This window comes from Perca fluviatilis, chromosome 15 (assembly GCF_010015445.1).
Source record: "Perca fluviatilis chromosome 15, GENO_Pfluv_1.0, whole genome shotgun sequence".
NCBI classification, from domain to species: Eukaryota; Metazoa; Chordata; class Actinopteri; order Perciformes; family Percidae; genus Perca; species Perca fluviatilis.
The window spans coordinates 16,616,344-16,642,187 of record NC_053126.1 but is presented as its reverse complement, the minus strand read 5'-3'; the positions used below and the strand labels follow the sequence as shown (position 1 = coordinate 16,642,187).

At 39.4% G+C, this 25,844-nt stretch overlaps 4 protein-coding genes across 6 annotated transcripts; 2 read left to right on the top strand and 2 right to left on the bottom strand.

The window, feature by feature from the left end:
* Window positions 1-56: 56 nt before the first annotated feature.
* On the bottom strand, window positions 57-3,018 carry eif3g (eukaryotic translation initiation factor 3, subunit G). Of its 2 annotated transcripts, none has more exons than XM_039826309.1 (10): window positions 2,868-3,018; window positions 2,733-2,779; window positions 2,002-2,090; window positions 1,663-1,722; window positions 1,467-1,571; window positions 1,124-1,319; window positions 884-1,000; window positions 640-776; window positions 246-352; window positions 57-166 (listed from the first exon to the last, which is right to left on the bottom strand). In XM_039826309.1, the coding sequence occupies exons 1-10, from the start codon at window positions 2,888-2,890 to the stop codon at window positions 151-153; spliced, it is 897 nt and encodes a 298-aa protein (XP_039682243.1). In that variant the 5' UTR covers window positions 2,891-3,018; the 3' UTR covers window positions 57-150. The 2 variants fall into 2 exon arrangements, with proteins under 2 accessions (XP_039682243.1, XP_039682244.1); XM_039826310.1 differs by having other exon boundaries at window positions 890-1,000.
* A 2,783-nt stretch (window positions 3,019-5,801) lies between these two features.
* On the bottom strand, window positions 5,802-12,546 carry LOC120574433 (suppressor of SWI4 1 homolog). Its single transcript, XM_039824692.1, has 14 exons — window positions 12,300-12,546; window positions 11,813-11,983; window positions 11,422-11,523; window positions 11,284-11,334; window positions 10,915-11,085; window positions 10,614-10,690; window positions 10,239-10,346; window positions 9,986-10,109; window positions 9,821-9,899; window positions 9,496-9,625; window positions 9,228-9,391; window positions 9,027-9,144; window positions 7,478-7,539; window positions 5,802-6,800 (listed from the first exon to the last, which is right to left on the bottom strand). The coding sequence occupies exons 1-14, from the start codon at window positions 12,312-12,314 to the stop codon at window positions 5,851-5,853; spliced, it is 2,322 nt and encodes a 773-aa protein (XP_039680626.1). The 5' UTR covers window positions 12,315-12,546; the 3' UTR covers window positions 5,802-5,850.
* A 2,908-nt stretch (window positions 12,547-15,454) lies between these two features.
* angptl6 (angiopoietin-like 6) lies at window positions 15,455-20,362 on the top strand. 2 transcript variants are annotated; one of them, XM_039826221.1, is made up of 7 exons: window positions 15,455-15,799; window positions 16,237-16,733; window positions 16,821-16,958; window positions 17,056-17,254; window positions 18,909-19,102; window positions 19,523-19,793; window positions 19,887-20,362. In XM_039826221.1, the coding sequence occupies exons 2-7, from the start codon at window positions 16,263-16,265 to the stop codon at window positions 20,069-20,071; spliced, it is 1,458 nt and encodes a 485-aa protein (XP_039682155.1). In that variant the 5' UTR covers window positions 15,455-15,799; window positions 16,237-16,262; the 3' UTR covers window positions 20,072-20,362. The 2 variants fall into 2 exon arrangements, with proteins under 2 accessions (XP_039682155.1, XP_039682156.1); XM_039826222.1 differs by having other exon boundaries at window positions 15,455-15,803.
* A 123-nt stretch (window positions 20,363-20,485) lies between these two features.
* Window positions 20,486-25,785, top strand: icam5 (intercellular adhesion molecule 5). Its single transcript, XM_039826220.1, has 10 exons — window positions 20,486-20,753; window positions 22,169-22,444; window positions 22,526-22,849; window positions 22,962-23,210; window positions 23,314-23,562; window positions 23,786-24,112; window positions 24,213-24,452; window positions 24,547-24,774; window positions 24,901-25,164; window positions 25,331-25,785. The coding sequence occupies exons 1-10, from the start codon at window positions 20,702-20,704 to the stop codon at window positions 25,522-25,524; spliced, it is 2,403 nt and encodes an 800-aa protein (XP_039682154.1). The 5' UTR covers window positions 20,486-20,701; the 3' UTR covers window positions 25,525-25,785.
* Window positions 25,786-25,844: the final 59 nt, after the last annotated feature.

The following is a 25,844-nucleotide window of genomic DNA, read 5'->3' as shown; positions in this document are numbered from 1 at the left end:
TCAGAATAAAAACTGACTGGAAATGTAAAAGCCATGCAAATAAAAACAAAAGGAAATTGTGATAACAGATTCTCTTTATTTAGGCAACGGCCATGTTTTACCACAACAATAAAATCTGGCGTCATCCTCACGTATATTCTGATGGATTCCTCAGTTGTTCGACGGTCTGCAGAGAGAATTAAATAAGGTTGGCAGCAAGAATAAATATACTTAACACTTAATTGCCCAAACTGACAATTACTTACTTGGCCCATTCAACATTGAGAATAAGATGATCGTATCCAAATCCTGACACTCCTGCGATGGCTCTGGCTGCGTCCTCCCGACGGTGGAAACTGATGAAGGCAAATCCCTGCAGGAAACAAAGTAGTTGATAGGTGAGACAACTGGGCCATGCTGTGTTTCTAGTCATTATCAATTATACCACAATGGTTGGTAGGGCCAACTAGGCATTAACTCAAAAGTACATACTTTGTTTAATAGATATAAAAATGTGTCAACATTATCTACACCTTGTTGCGCGATGTCTACAGTCAAACACCTGCTAAAATATTTCCTCTCTTCTTGGCTTAAGTTTTTTTTATTAATGCCTTAAACATTAAATGTGCAGGTCTTTGTATTCTTAAGGTGAGTACTGACCTTTGACTGCCCAGTATTCTTGTCCTTGGCCAGATAGATCCTCGAGATGGACCCAAATGGTCTGAAGAGCTCCTGCAAGTCTGTCTCACGGGTGTCCTCAGACAGATTGGTCACACGGATAGTGGCATTGTCATCAGCTGTGGGGCGCAAACATACACGGTTAGCACTGAGCATTGCTCTTGCTGCTGTACAATGAGTCAAGTGAAGATTGGGTGTAAAGAAAAAGAAAATGAAATTCACTTACACCCACCTCTCCGGTTGGGCTGCATGGACTCCCCTCTTCGCGTTCCCCCATCCCTCAGGCTTGGGGGCACATACTTCCCAGTCTTGCTCTGCGCAGGCTGCGCAGGCTCTGGCTCCGCTGGTGAAAAGAGAAGAAAAGCAGGCCTCAGTCATAACGTTAGTCATGGCCAACCACCAAGTCCAACAGTGGATCACAAAAACAAATCAGAATCTGATTATGTGAATGGTGTGCTGATAGTACCAGAGCCAGCAGGCTTGTCCTTGTCTCCGGTGGAAAGGCCAAGCTGTTCGGCCAGCTCCTTCTGCATGGGGCCCAGGGTGTCCTTGTATGGACAGCGGGTGGTCCAATGGTCGCCTTTACAAATACGGCAAGACACAATCTTCTGTCCTTTCAGTTTGTTCATGGGATCCTCATCCTGGTCTTGGGCGTTCAAGTCCTGCAAGAGGTAAGAGTAAGTACTCGGTCACAAGCTAAACGAGGAAATTACAGATCAATACCACAGTTTTTTGCGTGTATTACGTTGACTGCTACACATCAGTGAGCAGCAGCACAAAATCTTGAAAAGGTCCCAATGGATCCTCACCTCTTTACTGGAGATGAAAGTCATGTAGACATCGTCACTGACTGTGGTGGTGGCAACATTAGGACCTGGTGCATCAAACTCTGAGTTTCCAAATTTCTTCCAGTTCTAAAATGAGAACAAAATAAAACATGACACCTGACTTTACCCAAAGTCTTGTTCATTTCAAAGTGAATGCAACTTCAATGTGAAAGCAGACCTTTCTCCTGGCAACAGCTTTTGAGGCTTTTCTTGTCTCAATCTTGAAGGTCCGCACAATCTAGAGGACAAAAAAGAAAGAATTTTTATTTCACTGAAGCAAAATGTTTTACTCCTGTAGCATTTAAACATGCCCTGAAGCATACCGTCTATTATAAGCACTTGTGAGTGCTAGTGCCATAATGTTGGTCTCATGGTACAGGTAAAAGTACACTAAAATGCAAGATAATTTCTCAACATGTGTGAAAGAGCTGCTCCCATGAAATGCAGCCATATACAGACCAACATTGTAAACAATTTTTACAAATGGAATACATACCTTAGTAAAACTCAAACTTACCTTGAACTTCTTCCCATCATCATCTATTTTATATTCCGTGATAGTTTTTATATTTCCTTTGATGGTTTCCTTGGGGGGTGGTAGTGTGCCTGTCAAAAGAATATTCAGTCAAGACTTAAAGAGGAAAAAAGACAAACTGTTTTTCCTGCCCTCTTGTTAGAGGCTTTTGATTGTGTTGGTCGACTCTACTTTAACATTAAATGAACAGACAACTTCATTTGGCCATCAACGCTGTACTATTCTATGCTGTCAACAATGTCAATGCAGCCCCAGAACTTCGCATCTCTTGATCGCATCCCCAGTTCTGAATTAATCCAGGACTCACTTTACATTTGTTTGGACAGAAACACATTTCAATTGTTGACACAATGGTTGATTGCACAGTTCGCCTTAACTAAAGCCATTAACATAGCTAGCTAGCTTGCTAACTTCTAGCTTTCTTACCAGTGAATGACACTGCCTACGTAACGTTAACTGTCCTCAGGCCACAGCATATGTCGATTACATATTTCATCAATGAATCGTTAATTGAAGTCAGTCACTCAAACTTATTAATGAAGCATTTTAAACAATATATATCCAAAACATCACAGGTTAGTATATATTTTATGTCGATTATTACGCCCGACAACCACGTGGAAGTGGAAGCCGCCTAGTCGGCCTCCTCCTCCGGACACCAGACTACAAGAGATGTGCTAGCATTAGCTAGCTAACTAACGTTGGCTCTTTACCTTCATCTACTTCCTCTTCGACTTGGTCTGCCCAGCTGGGCTTGGAGCTGGAGGGGAAGATTGATAAGCAATATTAGATCGATATAAGACCTCTAATACAAGCAGAAATTATTACATGTGTTTAACAACACTCACTCGTCGTATTCAGTCGACGGCATCCTCTCAGCTAGCTTAGCGTCAGGACCGTAAAGAGCGGAGCAGTGCGAGCCGAGTCGAGCCGCCAATACACACACTTCCGGTAATTTAATTTCGCTTCGCAATAAGAGTCCTCCTTTCTTCTTTTTTAATTGTTTGAAATTAAATTTGAATGGTGAGAGGGTGAAAATAATATGTAATCCTAGGAGGTGTGTTCGCCTTATATTATGATGAAAATGTCGCCATTGTAGAGCTTCGATGTTTGATGACAGAGTGTGACAAAGTTGCCATTGTAGTGTCCATACATCAGACAAAGCACGTACAGTTCTTCTTTTCAATTTCTGAGAAAAACAAACTGAGAAAAAGTTTGTAGGTTTCAGGCAAGGCTTAACTTTTCAGGAAGATAAAGAAAAACTTTTTTTTTATATACCTTTCTGTAATTTATGCTTTTGTTGTTGTCTGCTGAATAACCTACTTTCACCATTCATATTTTCAAATAAAACTAAAGAAACATACAAGTCAACATTGTTTCGTTAAAATGTTGAAAACCACTTCCTCAGAGAAGTCATAACTGTGAAGATTTTGTCTATACCTCTGCAATGGGCATGAAATAGGACACCAACTGCTGGCGTGGATTTCGGATCATAATCAAAACTCGGTCAGTGGATATTATAGAACAACAATTATCCAGTCTAACTTTTCTTTTGGTATGGTTCAGACTGGGTCAGACAGGAAGTTAATCAAAAATTAGGCAGATTACAGAAACAAATAAATCTTTATTACAGATGATTATGTTTTAAAGTTAGTAGAACAGTTACTTTCATCAATAACATCAACAAGTCAGGAAATTAGAGCAAGTTTTACAGCATTAAATAATGATAGCGGGTATAAGTTAGCAGCAGGTTTGATATTCGCAGAATATTCGTTTTTGACCTACCCCCATTCAGTTTCTTCAATAAAATGCCACTACATTACGAGTGTAGTATGTTGAGGACAGTTTAGGACACTGTATAAAAAAAAATCACAATGGTATTTGTTGTCGCTACCGATTTACGAGCGAAAACAGCACTTCAACCTACGTTCCGGCTGTTGACTGAGTTAGGGACCGTCTACAAATTACATTACTCAGGCTGGTGACATAGACTACTGGGATTCTTTCAGGAAAGAAATCACTCTCATTCTGATTGCTGTAGTACTTGCCAATGGCAGGCTACTACTTACTACAGGTCATATTTTTGTCATATTTCACATTCTAGTGAAACAGTATGCAATTAAAAGGATCACCAAAAATCAACCAAAAGACATTTTCTCATTCTGATTGCTGTAGTACTTGCCAATGGCAGGCTACTACTTACTACAGGTCATATTTTTGTCATATGTCACATTATAGTGAAACAGTATGCAATTAAAAGTTTAAAATATTCACCAAAACTCAACAAAAATACATTTTCTCATTCTGATTGCCCCTCAAAAAGGCGATTAATTAGCCGGACGAAGGAAAAAGAATAATTCCTTCAGTTTCAAAAGGGCCTTCGCCGCAGTCGGTGCTCGGGCCCTAATTAGTTTTTCTCATTCTGATTGCCCTAATATTTCCCAGTCACTTCCTGCTACTTATTACAGACCATGGTTTCCTAAAACAACAAGTTATATGGAAGCAGGACTCAATTTTTTCTAAAAAATATTCACCAAAATTCAATGAAATAATTTTTTCTCATTCAGATTGCTGTAGTCCTTACCAAACTCTCACTGCTACTTACTACAGGCCATGGTTTCCTGAAACAACAACTTATATATCAGGACTCAATTTTCTCTCAAAAATATTTTAAACTTTTAATTGCATACTGTTTCACTATCATGTGACATGAGAAAAATATGACCTGTAGTAAGTAAAGGCTTATCATTGGCAGCTACTACAGGAATCAGAATGAGAAAATGTATTTTTGTTGATTTTTGGTGAAGATTTTAAACTTTTAATTCCATCCTGTTTCACTATAATGTGACATATGACACAAATATGACCTGTAGTAACTAGCAGTCCACCATTGGCAGCTACTACAGCAATCAGAATGAGAAAATGTATTTCTGTTGATTTTTGGTGAATATTTTAAAGTTAATTGCATACTGTTTCACTATAATGTGACATATGACACAAATATGACCTGTAGTAACTAGCAGTCCACCATTGGCAACTACTACAGCAATCAGAATGAGAAAATGTATTTCTGTTGATTTTTGGTGAATATTTTAAAGTTAATTGCATACTGTTTCACTATAATGTGACATATGACACAAATATGACCTGTAGTAGGCCTAACTAGCAGTCCACCATTGGCAAGTACTACAGCAATCAGAATGAGAAAATGTCTTTTTGTAGAGTTTTGGTAAATATTTTAAACTTTTAATTCCATCCTGTTTCACTATAATGTGACATATGACAAAAATATGACCTGTAGTAAGTAAAGGCTTACCATTGGCAGCTACTACAGCAATCAGAATGAGAAAATGTCTTTTGGTTGATTTTTGGTGATCCTTTTAATCTTTTAATTGCATACTGTTTCACTATAATGTGACATATGACAAAAATATGACCTGTAGTAAGTAATAGCCTGCCATTGGCAAGTACTACAGCAATCAGAATGAGAAAATGTCTTTTTATAGATTTTTGGTGATTTGTTTCCTGAAAGAATCCCAGTAGCCTATGTCACCAGCCTGAGTAATGTAATTTGTAGACGGTCCCTAACTCAGCCAACAGCCGGAACGTAGATTGAAGTGCTGTTTTCGCTCGTAAATCGGTAGCGACAACAAATACCATTGTGATTTTTTTTATACAGTGTCCTAAACTGTCCTCAACATACTACACTCGTAATGTAGTGGCATTTTACTGAAGAAACTGAATGGGGGTAGGTCGAAAACGAATATCCTGCGAATCAAACCTGCTGCTAACTTATACCCGCTAATAAAGATGAATTTCACAGAAAAGCTGTCAAGCAGCAGCTCTGCTATACTTCATCACCACCCCATTGTTGTCCTCGGGGCCCTTCCCGCAACAAGCTAATCTTATACTGTCAAACAAAGCCATGTAAAGGATTGGATGGATACACATGTTCAGAGTTGCCAGTCCCTTGGACACCTGGTACATGTCGTAGACCAAACAGTCGTTAATATTATAGATTTTTTGATACAAGTGATAGATCTGGAAGACGTGGTAAGGCACAAAGGAAATGGCATACAGCACGATAACTAAGGCGACCAACAGAGCTACCTTGCGTTTCTCCAGTGTGGTTATACTGACATTTTTCCACACCACCGAAATCACCACACAGTAAGAACTGAAAGTAACAAGAAAGGGAACAAAACACCCAAACACAGCAAGAAACATTTTGTAAGTGAAGTGAGGGGTTTCATTCCCAAAACCTTTACAGAAGGCCACACACTGAGTGTTGTTATTGTGCTCACAGACTGAGGCAAATTTCAACACAGGGCAGGAAATGATTCCTACAACGATCCAGATGATGACACTGATGGCCTTCGCGTGGGCAGGCTCTACGTAGGATCTGGTGAAGAAGGGACACGCAAGGGCCACACATCGGTTCACACTTATCGCCATGATGAAGAAGATGCTCACATACAGGTTGCAGGTGAAAAGAAACCTCTCGATTTTACACACAGCATCACCAAACATCCAGTGTTTATCCAGTGAGTAGTAGACAATCAGCAAAGGCAGGGTCAGAACGTACAGCAGGTCACTGATCGCCAGGTTGCAAGACAGGACAACCCCCGTGTGCCAGTTCCTTTTCTCTCTGACCACCAGCAGCCACAGGGCAAACAGGTTTCCTGCCAGGGCCACGATGAACTCAACCCCATACATTGAGGGCAGCAGGGCCAATTGAAAACTCTCACAGCGAGAGAAATTCTGCGTCATTTTGCTTTCAGCTGAAGGTTATTTTGTTGTCAAGCTGCTTTCACACAGTTTGTACTGTCCAATATCTGTAAATTGAAGTTAAATCATTACATTTGAATGATAATTATATTCATTTTGTTCACGTTTGAGTAGCCTACAGTTCATGTTTGATTTCTGTAGTTAAGTATGGGAAGTTAGGTAATCAGACATTAATTTGAAATTATCAATACAGTATAGGCCTACTATATATCAAATGTTGGAAAATCTTGCATTTTTTACTAGATTTACAGATACTCAGCAACTTAAATGTTAACTTCCACTTACCGAAAGGCAGATTTGCAGTGCACCGTGCTGTGGAGTGTCTTATAACCTAAAAGTACATTTTCTGTGTGGTAAGCTATCTGTAAAGCAAGTGTGCCAAGCTCCTCTACCATCATTTCTATTTTTGGCTGGAAATGTGAGAGAGGAGGGCTTTTATAAACCTCAAAGTCACTAGAACTTCCCCTCTCTCTCGCTCTGTGGATTTGCGCAATTTGAAGAAGCAACACAATGATGACACTAATGCCATGCATTTGCAAAAGAAAATGCCAATAAACAGTTTTAGTGTCAGAACTGACTAAGTGCTTCTTTATCATGCGTGTTCATATCTTACAGATCGATCAGAAAGTACTATCCGCAAGTATTAGACACTTTAAAGCAAGCAGAGCACCAGTGCAAGCATCTTTATCTCGTTGGGGAAAAGTGTCAGTAACACCCTGATTGCCTGAGATTCTACTCCAGATTACACATAATCTTATGAGTATGATGACAAGCCTAAAATTACAAACTTGCATTCACTTGTAGGAATGTAGCATATTGCAGGCTAGGCATTGTCTTGTTTCAACGAAGTTGTTTTGTTGTTGTATTTATGTAAAAGGTACACTTACATTTTAAGTTACATTTTAAGTTGTTTGAAAAAATAAAAAGACAAGTTTTTATTTTTGCTCCTCAGACACATCCTGTGAAGTTCCGGCTTCGGGCTATTTCCCCTCAAACCGTATTTCTTTCTAGTGTATACGGTAGGTCTCTGGCATTCATGATGCATCAGTAAACATATTGTTAGGGTGAGAACAAATAAAAGAAGTATACTAACGTACATTTAATAGTTCTCCAAAACCGAAACGTTACATTCCAGGTTTCTTTTATAGAATTTGATGACCACTTCCTCAACTCTCATTTTATTTTGACAAATCATGTCGGTAGAAACGCATTGTACCGGAGCGTTTGTTTAATATATAAAAAAAGACAGCCGGTGTTTGTATATTCTGTAACCTACTCACTAATCTGAGAAAATTATTTATCGCAATTTACAACTCAATCCTTCCATGAAGACATAAAGAACAGCGTAGGATCATCATCGGCAAGTTAAAGTTAAATCCTTTGGGTGCGGTCTTTCAGAGTTTAGAGGGTCCCAGCCATGGATGTATTAAGAGAAAGGTCCCAACTAAAATCAATTGACCCGGAAGTGCAATTAAAGTGATTAGTCATACCTGTCGGGCACGTTCCTAAAATTCCAAAGAAAGGTCACAATGTGTTTCTACAATGAACTCGAGTTCAGGCCCATTTGTGGTGCTTGTCATTAAATTACAAATAGATGTCTTAGAAAAAGATAAGGATAAAAGACACCCTAAAATTATATTATAAGAATCTCAAGAAAATGACTGCACCAACTCCGTGACAATAAAACCATTCACCAAGTTGGCAAGATATGTTTTAACAATATATTGAACATGTACAATTTCAAAACAGTGTGGAAAATATAGCACTTTTGTTCTCTTCTCTCCTGCTGATTTTAAGAATTAAAAGTCTTACAAACAGCCATCACTTAGGGCTGGAGGCATTGATGGCAAATGGATGCTTGCTGCCATCTGGTGGTCGAGCATAATAACACATTCAACGTCCAAGTCCAGAGAGAAGAGGAAGAGGTTCAGCCTTTTCCCTTCCTATGTTTAAAGCCTTGCTTTGCTCCTGCACCTTTCTTGAAGGACGGCTTGCCTTTTGGACCTTTAGACTGGAAAGATTTGTCCTTATTTTTCTGTCCACCGAATGTTTTGTTCCCTTCAAATTTCTTCCCACCAAAACTTTTTTTTTTTCTTCTACTCTTGCTAGCGCCAGGTTTCTTTGCTCCAAATCCTTTTTCCAGCTTTTTCTCCAAAACCCCCCCCCCCCCCCCCCCTTTTTTTTTTTTTTTTTTTGTTCGTAATGTCTTTCTCCTCGACCTTTCTTCCGGTGGATATTCTCTGTTCCTTCTAAATTTAGCGATGGTGAACTTCCTCTTCTTGGCAGGTCCATGAGTCCTCTCTGAGCCATGCCTCTTCTTGGTAGTGGGGAACATGTCTGAACAGAAAATAAGTCTTTGTCAATAAACAAATTCAAAACAAGACCTAAGGGCTGGTTTATAGCACACAAGTTATATTCACCTTCGTCGGGCTCCTGGCCGACAGCCTGTCTGTAGTACTCCACCTCATCATCAGATTCAACTGCAGCTGTCTGGCCATCCTGCATCCCGGGATCCTCCACCTCACTGTCCTCTTCTGCCTCAGCTTCAGCGTGTTTCCTCTTAATGCCTTCCAGGCTCTTTTTTCTGTTAGTAGAGAAACAAACCAGTTTTTACACTTTGACCAAATCTAAAAAAAAAAAAAAAAGGGATACGGCAGATGGATCCAATTATTTGCAAGGCCGTATTACTTGTTCTCTTCTCGTTTCTCTTTCTTCTGAGCAACATCCTGCTCCTGCTTTTTACGGCGACCCTCCTTCTCTTTCAGCTGGGCCTCCTTCCTGATCAGGATCTCCTGTATTTCCTCCTCTGTCTTGGAAACTTGCAAACACAGTACATAACTTCCCGTTAGAAGACTATTTATACCAGGTATCCATGAAACTATGTAATCTTCCGATGCATCAGTAAGCGTTTACTTTTAGAGAGAAATCATGGAATTCATAATGATTTTTTCATCATGTACATCAGAAAATATCAAGCAGAAAGACAAAAGAATAAGGACAGGAGTGCACTCACTCATGGTGTGATAAAGGACATCCCCCTCTCCCATGCCTTCTTGTATCTTAATCAGCTGCAGAGTCATGCGCGGACCAATCTGAGGACAACACAGTGCAACAATTCAGGTGCCATCCAAGCATCATCGTCATGTTTTCAACCGTTCTACTCCCTCAGCATCCTCACCTCGGTCAAACGGACAGCACTCTGCTGGGACGCCATGTTGCCTCGGCCAGAGTAGACCTGGGGTAGCTCAGTTATGTTGTGCTCCCCATCTTGCTCGGCTTCACTTTCTGAAAGGTTAGCCCCCCTGAGAGTTTTTTGAGAGCACAAATATCATCAATTCTGCAGATGTTAGAACAACGGCTACATATTGTCATCAAACTAAGTTTTCTTTGACCCCACGACTAAAATGATTGTACCTTCACTAGAACCTTACTTCATCATCAGCTCGCTGATATCCTCAAACTTGCTCATGTTGGGAAACTTCTCCTGCATCAGCTTCTTGACTCCGCGGCTCATGCCGACAGGGACCACCTTCAGGCTGCTGCAGGTTGGGAACATGATCACGTGGGTCAGTGTGACATTTGCTTAATAAATACAAGAAATCTGGGTCTAGTGTGGAGGCCCATCAGTGCGTTTACTTTGAACATACATCACTGAACAGTCAAGTCAAAAGCTGTCATCATCTGAGCCCAACATCTCTGTACTTTGTCATCAAAGAGTGCAGGTATGCAGCGGTCAAGCTCTCTGCTAACCAACTACAATACTGAGAAAACTGACTATGTTAAGGTTCATGCAAAATATTACTTACTAATGACGAAATTCAATTTCCTGGGTCTCTGGGTTGTAATTCAGCAGCACACATCTCTTTATATTGTTGAGGCTTACCTGGAAAACAACAATACCTTAATTTTTTTGCAAGAATTCTGGGTTAAATGTTTACAATGCCGAATGACTCAAAGATCCAGAAATCAGAAAGCGTTTACTTTTAATAAATCTTCAATGGAAATCTCAGAAGACTATACGTTCATCATGCCAACAAGGCTTTAAATCTCGAGTCAACCAAAGTGAAGGCAACGCATTATTTTTGCTATAAAAAAAAAACCACATACCTTGTGCACATTAATGGAAGGAAACATGTTCTGAAACATTGTGGCCATGAGTTTAACATGCATGCCATCAGATCCAAAGTTATTTAAGATGAGTAGTGGATGATGTGTGAACTGCTCCTCGTGCATCCTGTGCTTCTTCAGAGATGAAACCACATCTTTGACAAGAGAGTACTGGAGAGAAAAATAAAAGTTCAAAAAGAGTCCTTATCGAGTGGGAAATGAACTAAGAGTTAAAAAATGACTTTGGCAGTGTGGGCACATCAGTGCGTTTACTTTGAAAACATCACTAACAGTCAAATATTGCAATTTCATCATCTGAGCCCAGCTATCTATTGCACTTGAGTTTTAATCGTGAGTTTAAACATTTACCTTGAGCACTCTGAAATGAAGCATGGGACCTTTGGGTAGTCGTGCAAGTCTCTGAAAGCACAAGAAAGGAGGATGGTAGTAACACGGCAAAACTGGAAAGTCTTACAGTAGCCAAGACCTGAAAGGCTGTGAAATTACCATGTTGATAAAGCCAGCAGTTTTTCTGAAGATCATGAAGTGGGTCACTCCCAGTGGTCCTGCAATAGCCACAAAGTCTTTCAGCACATTCTTTTTCCTGACCTGGTACAAAACAAAAGCACAAACAGGTCAGGGAAAGTCCATGTGAAACGGCATGATATGGCTAAGATGCTTTTATATTAAAAAGTCTCTGGCAAACTTGATATTTTACTCCAAAAAAGAAAAATCAAATAAAGCCCATATTGACCACACATCTACACGTTTGATGCCATACAACGCAACTAAAAGGAGTTCACAAAGCACTTTAAATGAAGCAACATGGCCTCATCCAGTGGTCAGTGTGACATTTTTTCTGAAGACAGCTGCCCAACTTGTAGTTTTCCAGACAGACCTTCAGAGACTCTGCAGTGTATGGCTCCATGACTCTCCGCACGTCAAGGATGAGCTGACCCACGTTTTTCCCAATCTGACCCCGATGAAACACGAAGGAGTGGGGGATAGCTCCGAAAGTCTCCTCGGCCACATGGTTGGCTGTTGCTCGGGATTTCTTCTGGTTCTTGGTCTGATAGCACAATATCCACGTAACGTTATTAATTATCATTAAAAAAATAATAATTAAATGACCTTCGACAGCCTCCTGCGTGAATTTGCTTTAAAATTCAACTTTTAAATTCCAACTCAAAGTAAACTAAAATGCAATCTAACGTACACGATCAACCAGCTCTACAAACCTTATCACACAACAGTTCAACTAGGTTTCTCATTAATGCTACATTTTCACAAAATAACAATGATTAGATGGCCTTTTAAATAAAACTTCAGTTCACACTCTCTTCAGTTAAGGCTAACCTGCTAACTTAGCCTAGGCCGTTCCTTACCTTTGATTTCCCCATTATTCAGCGAGATGTAGAGCAGGTGAATTTAGTCAACAGCGTAACATGAAGTGTTGCTACACTATACTAATGCTAAAACGAAAAAATACGTTCATTATGACCGCGATTATGAAGAAGTTTCAACCACGAACTCAACGCGACATCTTCCACATGGCGCGGCGACTGTGTGTCACATACTAACATCTCCGGGTTGCTCAAATGTCTCGAAATAGTTCCTAGCAAAAGTGATCCGCTTGCATAGCGTTCCATAGTCGATAGCGGTGCATAGTTACTGCACTACTCACTCATCGGCGTAATGTATAGTAGATTATTCTAACCTATGCACTCTACACATATCTTATTACATTGAAATTCAACATTGAATTTTGATTTATTGGCCTGACAATAATGAAGTACAGTATTGCATAATAATACAAAATAGTATTACATAATATAATGAAAAACAAATGAAGACCATTGATAATGAGTGTTATCTATACCACCATATTTTACCACCACCACAGAACAACGACTATTTTCATTAAATATCTATTTATGTTAAATTGTGATTACTTCAGCGTGGCTACTTATATATATATATATATATAAAAAAAAATGTTACGGAAATGATTATGCATTAATGTTCTCTTAATACATCCATGATTAATGTCTGCACGATTTTATTGTTGCAGTTCCTTAATGTGACCACTAGGGGGCGGGGGGCCCTGGTACTACTTCAGCAAGGGCACTAACTTCAGCTAGTACCCTTTATTTAGATATATAAATGATTTTAAATATAGGGCACTAACTTCAGCTAGTACCCTTTATTTAGATATATACATTATTATAAATATAGGGCACTAACTTCAGCTAGTACCCTTTATTTAGATATATAAATTATTATAAATATAGGGCACTAACTTCAGCTAGTACCCTATGTTCATAATGGTTCATCACAGGAGAGCATCGAGGAAGACAAAACACAATACTGACACTTCAGGTAAAACCAAAACAGTCTATGGGTAAAACTTACTGATAGTTAAACAAATTTAAACTTACTAATAGTATTCCCAATAACAGTGAATATTGTAACATCACAATGGGGGAAAGACTTAAGTAATGCTGCATACAGTCACACTTCCCACCCGTTGTTGGTCAATAAATAGCCCACTTAGTTACAGTGTAAACTAATTGCTAGGGAGCTACCTGTAGTTACAGTGTGTAAGATAATTGCTAGGGAGCTACCTGTTTCCCTGCTTTTACACTTCTAAACTTTAACTGAACATGTCTGTATTGAATGCATAAGGATTACCGTAATATAATAATAAAAAAGAACAGAAATAGACAACTAAATAAATAAGGAGATGAATATAGAAAGAAATGAGCAGAGAAAGAAAACCAAAAATACACAAAAACCTAATATTGTGTATTTATTTGTTCGGTCATAGTAGGTATACTTTTTGGCATAATATAAAGGCATTTATTTATTCTGACTTTTTCTATATTTGTATATATAAAAATATATATATACTGTATGTATTATTACCTTTCATTGGCTCACATAAATAGGATCAATGTGTTAAATTTAGCAAAGTCACTTTAGCTAATACATACAAAGATCCAGTTAATGAGAGGGAAAAGAGTTGTCAGTAGAAACTTTATTCAAGAGTGGCAACAGAGAGCAGGGAGAGACCTGTAACAAAACAAAAACAACTGAAACTGTTTTATTCAAGAGAAGATGAGGAATTGAAAGCACAATATGCAATTAGTTCCAGGAACTGCAGGTAGGCAACACCACCAAACAATAATATAAGTATACGTGTCACACTAAACACCCCATCATTTTAGGCTCTTTGACAGGTCTGTAGCTCAGTCAGTAGCAGATATTACAGGATGGCAACTTCTGCAATATCAAAGATGTTATTTCAAAGTGTTTACTGACAACATTGATGGTCAAAGAATATGGTGTAACACCAGCTTTACATGCAAACACCAAACAGCTGGGATAGCATTTTAAAGGTCAAAAAGCTGAAGGTTTTGTTTGATAACTTATTGCATGATCTGTCCCCACCCTACACAGTTACTAACCCTTCCATAAATTGGGTGTGGCCATCAGTGCAACAAAATAGAATATCCCAACTCACAACATGTAATGCATCAAAAAGGATTTGATGGATTGCAAGTATTTGAAAGCAACAGTTACTTTGCAAATTAAGATTTTTCATGTGAAAAATATGATCAGTTCAAAAAAATATGAAGCATTGTTATGGATTAAAGTTGTAAAAACCAAGCATTGTTATGTATTAAAGTTGTAAAAACCAAGCATTGTTATGTATTAAAGTTGTAAAAACCAAGCATTGTTATGGATTAAAGTTGTAAAAACCAGCAGCATAGAAAATAACTAAAGTCAGCATCACCTCAACCAGCTGTGGCATTAAAATGCTGCTTATGTAATATGAGTAATAATATTTCGATATTCTGACATTTTTTATAACACAAAACTCTGAAAGGGGCCCAAAGAGATGCTTTAAGTATATTTTTATATTTTAACGTCTGTAAACCTTTGAATGCAGGACGTTTTTGCCACTTTTACTCAAGTAAAGAGTACTTTTCCTACTACTGCCTACAGCAAACTTTAGTCAGATGAAAGATGAAGCCATGTTAATGTGTTGTGTTGCCAAGATATTAGTCCCTATAAATCTAAAGCTGATGCTGCACGTCAGAAGACGAAGAACATGCATGTTTCTGTTAGCGGGTGAAAGTATAAACTAGCTGAAACGATAATTTGAAGATACTATTTTGATTGTTTTTTTGTTTTTTGTTTTGCAAATACAACAAGCATTTATTGTTTCTAGCTCTTCAAATGTGAGAATTGTATGCTTTTCTTTGTCATGTAGGCTATGTTGATTTATGGACTGTTGACAAAATGACGAAAACAAAAGACATTTAAATATGCTTTTTGTCATTATTTTCTGACATTTTATAGACACAAGTATTAACACAACCAATAAAAAGAATCATTGGTGCAGCCCAAGTGTAAACCCCTGCATTTGAATATCACACTGTCCCAGCTCCTAATGGGACAGAGTGTGTGGTGTGTGGCATGGTTGATGGAAGAGGGAGGAGACATCCAGCTAAAGAGCAGGTACTGGGAGGCAGCGCCATCAGATAGTTTGTAATTAGCTCCCTCTTCAGAGATCCTGAGACAGAACCTCCGGACAAGAAGAGGTAGTCTAGCTGCTGACAAAACTTGGGTGTCATACGTTTTTTTTCTTCTTAAGATTCATTCGTGACCCATATTTCTCTGCCTTCATCTTCACTTCAACATTTTACAGAGGGCCACAGACAACTTTGATTTGGGAAGAAGCGGCTTGTTTATGTGACTCTTCCTGATCCTTGAACATGTGAATTTTGAAAAGTCTATTTTACATGTGTGCACCCTGGGAGCTGCAGTTATACACACTGGAGGAGAACAAAGACGTCCTGAACACTTTTCAGCTGCTACGGCAAGTCAGTATAATCCACTTTAATGTAGACTGAAATGTACTGGTTATGACATCAAGTTGCACTTGATCGCTTGTTTAATCGTACCAGAAAATTGTTGTTTAATGCAGAAAAAAATTATTTGTTTGAAGTGTAAATAACTCTTCTGTTGACCGTGAGATGGAGGTGTGTTTATTCTGGCTGGTTGATGTGTACTGTTGTCCCTTCAGTGTTGACCTGCTAATAATAAATTCCAGCCAGGGGTGTAAATGTGTGTACTCTCACTTTGCAAGGAAACATCTGGTCAACAGTCAAGAGGATTGACTGTTGACCAGATGTTGTCAAGACCCACAACACGCTGTTTCCTTGAATACAAAGTTCATGTCTTTGCATCAGTTGTTATTATGTGTTGGTATTGCTGTGGTCATTCTAATCATGTCCTCTCCTTCTCTGCTACCAGGGTGTCATCAGAAGTTTAACACATTCATGGAGAAGACACTGACAATAGGTCTGACTCTTTTCTTAACACTCTGTGTGGACGTACCAGGAGCTGTAGGACGGAAGGAGGGGGCTCATGGCGAGAACACTCAGAAACGTTCATCACGATCTTCAGATACAAAAGGAGGCCGTTGCTCCTACACTTTCATTGTTCCACAGCAAAAACTGACAGGTGCGCTGTGTTTGAACACGCAGTCTGCTTCTACCAACCAGTCGGAGGTGGCGGCGCTGCGGGCGGAGCTCAGACGGCAGCAGGAGCAGCTGGAGAAGCTCCGGGGCCTACTGGAGCGGGAGGGGTCACTTGCCACCGAGGTAAGAGCCCTGCGCAAAGAGAGTAGCAGCATGAATTCTCGCATTGCCCAGCTCTATGCCCAGCTGCTACATGAAGTCATACACAAGAAAGACCAGGCTTTGGAGCAGCAAAGGGTGGAGAACCTCCTGCTAAACGCTACAACACAGGTGAGCAGAGAACTGTCACATCAAAGCTACATCTTAATTGTAATCAAACTCATCCCTATGTCTTCTGTGGGTGGGGCAACATGTCAGGCGCTGCAGGTGTCCAGTAACTACAGGGAGCTGGAGAAGAAATATGGAGCCCTCACCTCCATGATGAGCTCCCAGAACCAGTTTATTGCTCGTCTGGAGAAGCAGTGCCAGTGCAGGGACTCCACACAGGCCTCTCTGGTATAGGAACAAATTGTGGTCTGCATGTTGCACATTTATATTAGGTTTTTAAACTGGAACTGAGAATGGTGTGTTGTTTTTGTGTTGGTCTGGACAGGTGACGACTGAACCACCCAAAAGCCAGCCTAATGTGCATCCTAATTACAGCTCTGAAGCCACCGAAATGACCAATGATGTTCAAAGAGACCAAAGTGCTCTTCCACCACAGCAGGGAAAAACTATTCCTTCCCTCCCCACCACTCCAGCCAACACCACAGACCCTCCTTTCAGTAGTTTCCCTGTCACAAAGACTCCAGGTACATCAACATAAAGCATGTCTTACAGTAGAAGTACTCGATTAGACTTAAACCTCTGTGTGAATCTTCTGTCAGAGTTATTTAGCTGCTTCGATAAGCAGAAGCTGAAGGAGTCAGTGACCTGCTGGTGGGAGCCCTATCTCTCTGGGAATGCCTAAACAATGTCAAAAGCAGCCAGCAGCTCTTATCAAAATGGAGAGGACTTCATAATGAAGACACACTCATGAACCACAGCATTTGTTGGAGTTTTAAATGACACGGCTATTGTATACTTGCGCAACTGGAATGTTTGAAAATTGAGCGGCCTTTTCAACAAGTAAGCAGAACCAAAGTGACTCCACCATGGGTGTGTGCCTCAACTCTTGCTAAAAGGTCTGCTGAAAGACTGTGCATTGCCAAATCTTATCCGTATAAACGTGACTCAGCATGGACTACAAATGCTTATCAGGGATGTCGGCATTATCCCTTAGTGTGGGAGATCTTCCTCCATGTATACAATTTCTCCGTGCAGATTCCTATGTTCATCTTATCACTGTGACACGAGACACTGAACATGTGTCGGGGGGGAAAAATTCCACAGCTCTAAAAAGATAAGCTGGAGTTGCTATGTGTCTGTGATCTTCCTGACCCTGATGCTAAAACCAATTCGGTGTTTTCCAAAATTGACACTGCTGAGTTAAAGTCTGTGAAAAGGCAAAGACTTTTGCACAAAATAAATCCCCAGAAGCCACTTCACTCACAAAGGAAGTGATCTAGTTCACATTTGTGTCATTTAGAAGTGCATGTCATTGTGCACTTTAGATTCTGAAGCAGTTTATGTAATGCAGCTCGTTGATTGAGTTATTGAAACAGCATTACAACCGCTCTCCTCTAACACTGCTGTTAGTAATCTCATGTTGATCTGTGTTTCCATGACACAGGAAAGGTTTCACCATTTGTATCCTGTTTTGTCAACTGTAGGTTTTGAGCAAACCCAGTTGAATTAATCAGGGTAAGAGAAGAAGTATGACTAATAATAATTATAGCAGTAGGTATAATGCAATGACACGATAAACAGTGGCAATTATAGTAATAGTAAAGAGAAGAGAACTATGACTAATATTAAAAATAATACACACACTTTAGGCTAGTTGCATTTACTTTCCAGAACGTTTGAAATGTTTATTATGTGATCCACGTGCTTTGATTTCATCTTTAATTTTGCTAGCTTTAATTTTTTCTTCTTTCTTAGTAAGCCTTTATTAACCTTTGAGAGGTTATCTCAAAGGTTCACTATAAAAACAAAAAATATTACAGATTGATAAAATCCATTATGTCTTGATTCGACTCTGTCTTGCTCCCCCGACTAATCAACTCCAACTGAGAGCTATAATAGCTCTCAGTATAATAATAATATGATAATAATAATAATAATATAATAATATAATAATAATAATATATAATAATAATATAATAATAATATATATAATAATAATAATAATAATATATATAATAATAATATATATATATATAATATATATAATAATAATAATAATATAATAATAATATGGCCAATAATTGGCCATATTACATCATATACTGTATCTGCATAATGCTTTTCTTATTATGGCTCCTCCAGCCTCACCTGGTTGCATATACTTTTCTCCCATCTCAGGGCCTTGGCGGGACTGTCAGCATGTGCTGGAATCAGGTGAGACCACCAGCGGGATCTACCTGCTTCGTCCCCAGAGTGCCAACCGCCTCCTGCAGGCCTGGTGCGAGCAGAGTCAGGCTCAGGGAGGGTGGACGGTCATCCAGAGGAGACAGGATGGCTCGGTCAACTTCTTCAGGACTTGGGAGCAGTATAAGGTGATTCTTAGTTTAGCGTGTTAGCATGCTGACATTTAATAATAGCACTGAACGCAAACCACAGCAGATGCTGATGGGAATGTCATTAGTTTTGCAGGTATTTGTCATAAATCAAAGTATTTGGACATATTGAAATTTTGACCTGAGGATGGTGCTAGATGAAAAGCCAGACTAGCGGATCACCAATGTTATTACAAATGATCCTGTGGGGGAAGTTAATCTGTTTACCAAATTTCTTGGCAATCCATCAAAAAATTTCACTAAAAGCCATATAGTCAGAGGATCACCAAATTACAATTTTTGTTCCAATCCATCCAGTAGAGGTTGAAATATTTTGCGGGGAAAGTGAAAACGTTGACCTGCTGCACTAGAGTCAGAGGAAAAAGAACAAGATTAAACCGGTGTGTTGCTGTGTTACAGCAAGGCTTTGGGAACCTAGATGGAGAGTACTGGCTTGGCCTGGAACACCTCTACTGGCTGACTAAACAGGCCCAATATAAGCTACGGGTGGCTCTGGAGGACTGGCAGGGCCGGCAGGTGTTTGCTGAGTATGACAGCTTTCACCTGGAACCGGAGAGCGATTGGTACCGACTGCGGTTAGGACAATACCACGGCAACGCAGGGGACTCCCTCTCATGGCACAACAACAAGGCCTTCACCACTCTGGATCGAGACAAAGATGGCTATACAGGTCTGCTCTCACCCTGGATCTGTTTGTTAGCTCTCTATTGGTATTTTGACCTTTTTTTCTGTTAATAAGCCTGTTCCTCTGTTGTGTCACCAGGCAACTGCGCTCATTTTCAAAAAGGAGGCTGGTGGTACCACATGTGTGCACACTCCAATCTAAACGGTGTGTGGTATCGGGGTGGACACTATCGCAGCCGCTACCAGGATGGGGTCTACTGGGCAGAGTTCCATGGAGGGTCCTACTCTCTCAAACGAGTTTCCATGATGATCAAACCCACATAACATAGTTGCATTATGGACATGTAAGAAAGAAACGTAATGATGAACTGATGCAGACTTAAAGAATATGTTTCAGTGTTATCCCTGTACAGTGTTGAGCCAGTAAAAAGGGTTTCTACATGTTGACTAGAGGCCAGTCAGTAACGTGAGTATAGACTGTGAATCATTGGATAATGACTAACATGTACTGCGTTGACATGTCATTCCTCTGTTGTGCAATTTCCTGTCAAAATGAGATGTTTTCCAATTTGCAATGTACAAATGTTTAAAATAAAAAAATAAAATGATGCCAAAGTGGCTCCTGCATGACTGTTTTAAAAAATATAAAAAAATGATACACAGAATATTGAAGAAGAGGAGTGTTGTTCCACGAAAAGCAAACTGTGGTTTTGGTGTCACATTTCCGTTTAGCAGGCCTTTCCTGTTCTGGGCGTATAATTTCCCCTGGTTTAGGCTACTTTCTTTTTATCGCCCTAAACTCATGTAACTATCAGCAACAGGTCATTACCATCAGGGCCAGTTCTGAGCCAGGATTAATCTTAACCAGGTACTGAAGCTGGGCATCAACGGGTCCATCCTGAAACACACCTCATCTCTTCCTTCCACCTCCTTCCTCCTGCATGCTCATCCAGCATGCTTCCTCTCAAGATGTTGGGCTTCCTCACGCTCATGTTTTCCCTGTGTGGTGAGTGATGCTCAACAGGAGCTCTATGTGGGTCTTAAATGTTATTGTGTTATTATGTCTGACTGGGGCTAGGGATAAAACATAAAAATACTAAGGTAGTTTCCTGCTTGCTTATAGTTTCAATGGCTCCACGTGTTACCAGTGATGGTGACAAGAGAAGGAAAAAAGGTTTACTAGATACACTTTTTTTTAACTCAATCTCAATTATATTTTTAATCTAACTTGTTAACTTTATTATTTTGAGTGTTACCACTTTAATTTCCTTTTAGTGAAGATAATCTCAAGAAGATATCATGTATGTAGTCTGACTTTTTTGAACAATAAAGGAAACAGATAAAAAAAAGTGTGCCTTCTTTAGATATAATTAAAACTTTGAGATTTTAAACGGCAAAGGTACAATGTTTGGGATAAAAACTTCCGCTATACTGACAGTTGACTTGTGTAAACCATATTAACCACAGTGGGTGTGGTGAATGGAGTCCATTTTGAAATAAAAAGTATTGGTAACAAAATCAACTATAGTCTTAGCACAGACTTATATATATATATATATATATATATATACTGTATATAAATACTACTGTAATATGGTATATGAATACTGTCTGTAAAGTACTTGAACTGATTTTCTACATAAGATGAGCCTTTATTGATACCTAGAGGGGAAATTTAGGTGTTTCAGCAGCACAAAGACAGACATAACTACAGATAAATAGAAAAGTAAAAGTAGTTAGTGTGGTCTTTATTAAATTGCAAAATCGAAATCCAAAATAGTATATTATGTAGTAAGAAAGACATTTGACATATTAATGTATGATATACAGTATAAGACATAGTATAATATCCAATGTAATAGTAGTAACAGTAATAATATAATATAGTATATTACAGCAGTATAACATAGAATATCAAGTGTAATATGGTATAGTATGGTACAGTATAGTCAAGTATTGTATTTATATAATAGGCTCTTATATGGTATAGCATAATATAATAATAAATAAACATATGAAAGGTGCTGGATAGTTGTACTTTTTAAAATCCTAAAACAATATGTCTATCTCAAGAGACTATCCCACTACATTACATTACAAACCTGTATCATAATGTTTAGCATGACTATTACTGTATATAGGAAGATCATTCTTTTTTAATGTTTTAAAATTAAGACCAGGTGCAGTTTATCGCTCAGTTATATAAGGACCTACATGTGTCAGTGCTGATCGAACAGTGGTGAAGTCTGTATGACAGATCTGTGACTGTTATCACTGGAAACATGAGTAATGTGAGCTAGAATTCAGCCTTACACACAGTTCTAAGTGTAATTGGCATGCATTGGCAATCTGAGCCAACAGAGTGCAGCAAAGTCCACTTTTAAAGTCCAATAAAAGCATTACCATTTTGTTAATCAACAGATGCAGACAGTTTATGCCCCACTGATCTCAACCCTCTCACCCTGGATCCCCCTGAGGTTATAAAAGAATATAAAGAGTCAGTGTTGGTAAACTGCACCAGCACAGAGGAGGATCATGACGGGATGTCCTGGACTGTTGGAAACACAGCCTCTACAACGGAACGTGACAATAGTTATATCCAAGCGCTACTCTCAAACTGGACTGTAACGGCAGAGTGCAAAATAAAGCTTAATGACACTCATGAATGCAGCAAAGACCTTAAAATCACTGTATACAGTAAGTGTAATTTCAAATGAATATTATGTAATGAAAAAAACCAGCCAGAACAATAATCTATAATTCATTTTGTTTTGATAGAGAATCCAGAAATGGTCAGCGTTTTTTCTACAGGGCATCTACCTACAGTGGAAGGGGAAGGGACACCGTTCGAACTGCAGTGTGATATCGTCGATGTTGCTCCTATTCAAAACCTCACTGTGAGGTGGTACAAAAACAATCAAGCCATCAGGAACGACTCTTTCACCAACACGACCAAAACACCAGTAAGTGAGTCTTCTACGCTTGCAATCAACATCAGCAGAGAAGATAACGGAGCTGAGTTTAGATGTGAGGCTCAGCTGGACTTTGGGCCTCATGGATCACAACCTGTTACTTCTGACACATACACAGTTACTGTGCGCTGTAAGTGAACGCTGTTGTTTCCAGATAAGCAGAAATGTTATACATTTCCTCAATATGGTTCTCTACCATGTAAATATTCGTATAAATAACAAGCTTTTCTTTGCCTCTTCAGATGCTCCTGAGCTCAAGAACAAAACGGAAGATGTCTATATGTATGGGTATAATGATATCACCCTGAACTGTGACGCTGAGGGGCAGCCTCCTCCCAACTTTCATTGGACATGTGATGGGTTAAATATCTTGGAGAACACAAATAATCTCAACATCCGTAGAGTAATCACAAACACAACCTGCAACTGCACAGCTACCAACTATCTGGGAAGCATAAATAAGCAAATCCATGTTCATGTGATACCTAGAGGTATACATCCTTGTGTCCTTAATTATTAGCTTAGATATGGAATATGTATTTATTGTGCCGCAAAATGAAGTTCTGATTGAATATGCATACTTTTGAATGGCAGGTTGCCCCTTAGTAGTGACGCCTGCTGAAATGGTGGTGAGATTTGGAGATCCAGCTTCAGTTAACTGCAGCACAGATGAAGATGTTCAACAAATGGGCTGGGAGACACCAGTTGGAGCCACATCAACTCCAGGTCCTGCTGTCATCTGGAAAGTTGAAAAACTGGAAGACTGGCAGATAACCCCTTTGTGTTACATTAAGATGAAAGATAATAACAAGTGTTCTAAGAAGCTAACCATCACTCTTTATAGTGAGTACAAATCTAAAGACTATACTACAGTATATGTTATCTTCTGTCTTCATCTCGATGGGATTGTCTTACAAAATGTTTGACACAATAATGTAAAGTTAATGAATGTCTGTAGCCTACAGAAACTCTTTAAAGAGGGCCACTTCAAAAGTTAAGTAATTATGAAAGCTATACTGGCATTTATTTTCTTTCGACTAATTATTTCCCCCTGCTTTATTTGCAGAGACTCCAGACATTGTGTCAGTCTCTGCGTTGGGTGATGGGCCGATGGTGGAGGGCACAGAGTACCACTTGAAATGTGACATCATCAATGTGGCTCCTGTGCAGAAGCTCAAAGTGACGTGGTACCGCGACAATGAAACTGTGCACACAGAAGTGTTTAGCGGGACCAGTAAGGTCCCAGTAAATGTGTCCTCTACCTTAAGAGTGACTCCGGTGGGAGATTACAACGGAGCACATTTCATATGCAAGGCTGATCTACAGCTTGGACCAAATGGACCAGAGACCGACCCTACTGTAACCTCATCTCCTTACGTGGCTGTTGTGCACTGTGAGTTGTCCACTTATATATTTATTTTTGTTTTTTTACTAGCTAAACACATCCCACTAATATAAAGTTTTGATTAATGTATGCTAATGTTTAATTGTAGATAAACCAGTGTTCAAAGCTTGTCCAGGCAGTTACGCTGGTTTGGAGCATGAGTTCAGTATGGACAAGTTGTCCTGTCTAGCTGATGGGAACCCTCCACCCTCCATTCTTAAGTGGAGGTTTGAGGGAAATCTGATCGATGCATCTGAGAACCTCACCAGGGCTCAATCAGGGACGTACACAGCTGAAATTGGAAATGACCTTGGCAATAGCACCACCCCTGTCGTTATCACAATCGAATGTGAGTAGGCTATATCAGACCTGCTTGATAAGTTAATATTTCTTTTTCCATTACAGGCCTATTCTGAAAAATATTTTAAATACAATGTTTACAGATGGTGCTTCATTTACTTGTGAAGATCGCTACAAGGTTAAAGAGAATGAGAATGGTAAGCTCCCGTGTGTACCAGAGGGAATACCTAAGCCTACCATCACCTGGAGTAAAGATGGAAAAGAGATTGTTTCCCCACAGCGCTGGACAAAGCACGATAGTGGAAATTATTCACTTACTGCAACCAACAAACATGGGACAGCCAATCACGTTCTACATCTTGAAGTTTTGTGTAAGTGTTATTGTTTGGTATCACAAACATGTAGCTTATTTGTCTTTGTATATTGTTTTGTTGACAGTGAATAAGTGATCTGGGATTATATATTCTTCTTCTCAATTCTCACCCTTCTCTCCACAGACGCCCCTGTGTTCAAGAAGGGAACTAACAATATGGAGGTGAACCGGGGTGAAAATGTAACTATTGACTGCAGTGCTGAGGGCAACCCTGTCCCTGAGATCCATTTCAAATACAGCCCTGCACTGAATGTGAAAAACACCACCTGGGGGCGCCAGAAGAGAATCAGCATCACAGGAGCCACGTCAACCAATGCTGGTGTTTACAGCTGTGTTGCCATCAATGAAGTTGGGAACGGGACACTATCTGTCACGCTGACGATTAAAGGTATCATTATTGACAATGTGCAGAACATTTATGGAAATGTATACAGTGAAGTGGTAACTGATGCTGATGTTGTGCTATACGTAGGTTGCAGAAAAAAACATTTATGGAATGAAGAAGTGACCAGTAAACTTAAAATTATTGTTGTTATATCTTGTTTGACTTACAGGTAAAACCAGTGCAGTCTTGTCAACAGCCATTTGGTGGTTGCTAATTATATTGATCGGCACTCTCATCTTCATCATCCTGGTCATTGTCCACAACCGCTGCAAAAAACATGGACAATATAGTTTTGTCCCTGACAAAGCCAATGACGGTTCAGAACTCCCAATGACTCCTCTGTCTAACGGGGTGCAAGCTTAGGGTACATATAACTTGCTCTATGGGTAAGATTAATATGTCATTTGTTTTCTTGCATGACAAGAATGACCTGTAAATATTGTATTTACATTTTTACTTTGGTATGGTACGATTCTACTACAATGAATAATAATGACAAGTCTTGTTTTCCAAGAAGTGCTACTGACAAAGCAGGTGTATTATAACATGAATTTGTCTTTGTGGGGCATTACATTCTAACCTATGTTTTTTTTTTAATTCTTAATAAAGTTACACAATAGCCTATTATGTGTTGTGTGTGTATTTGGAAACTTCATTGCTCTATGTATATACTTCACAATGAT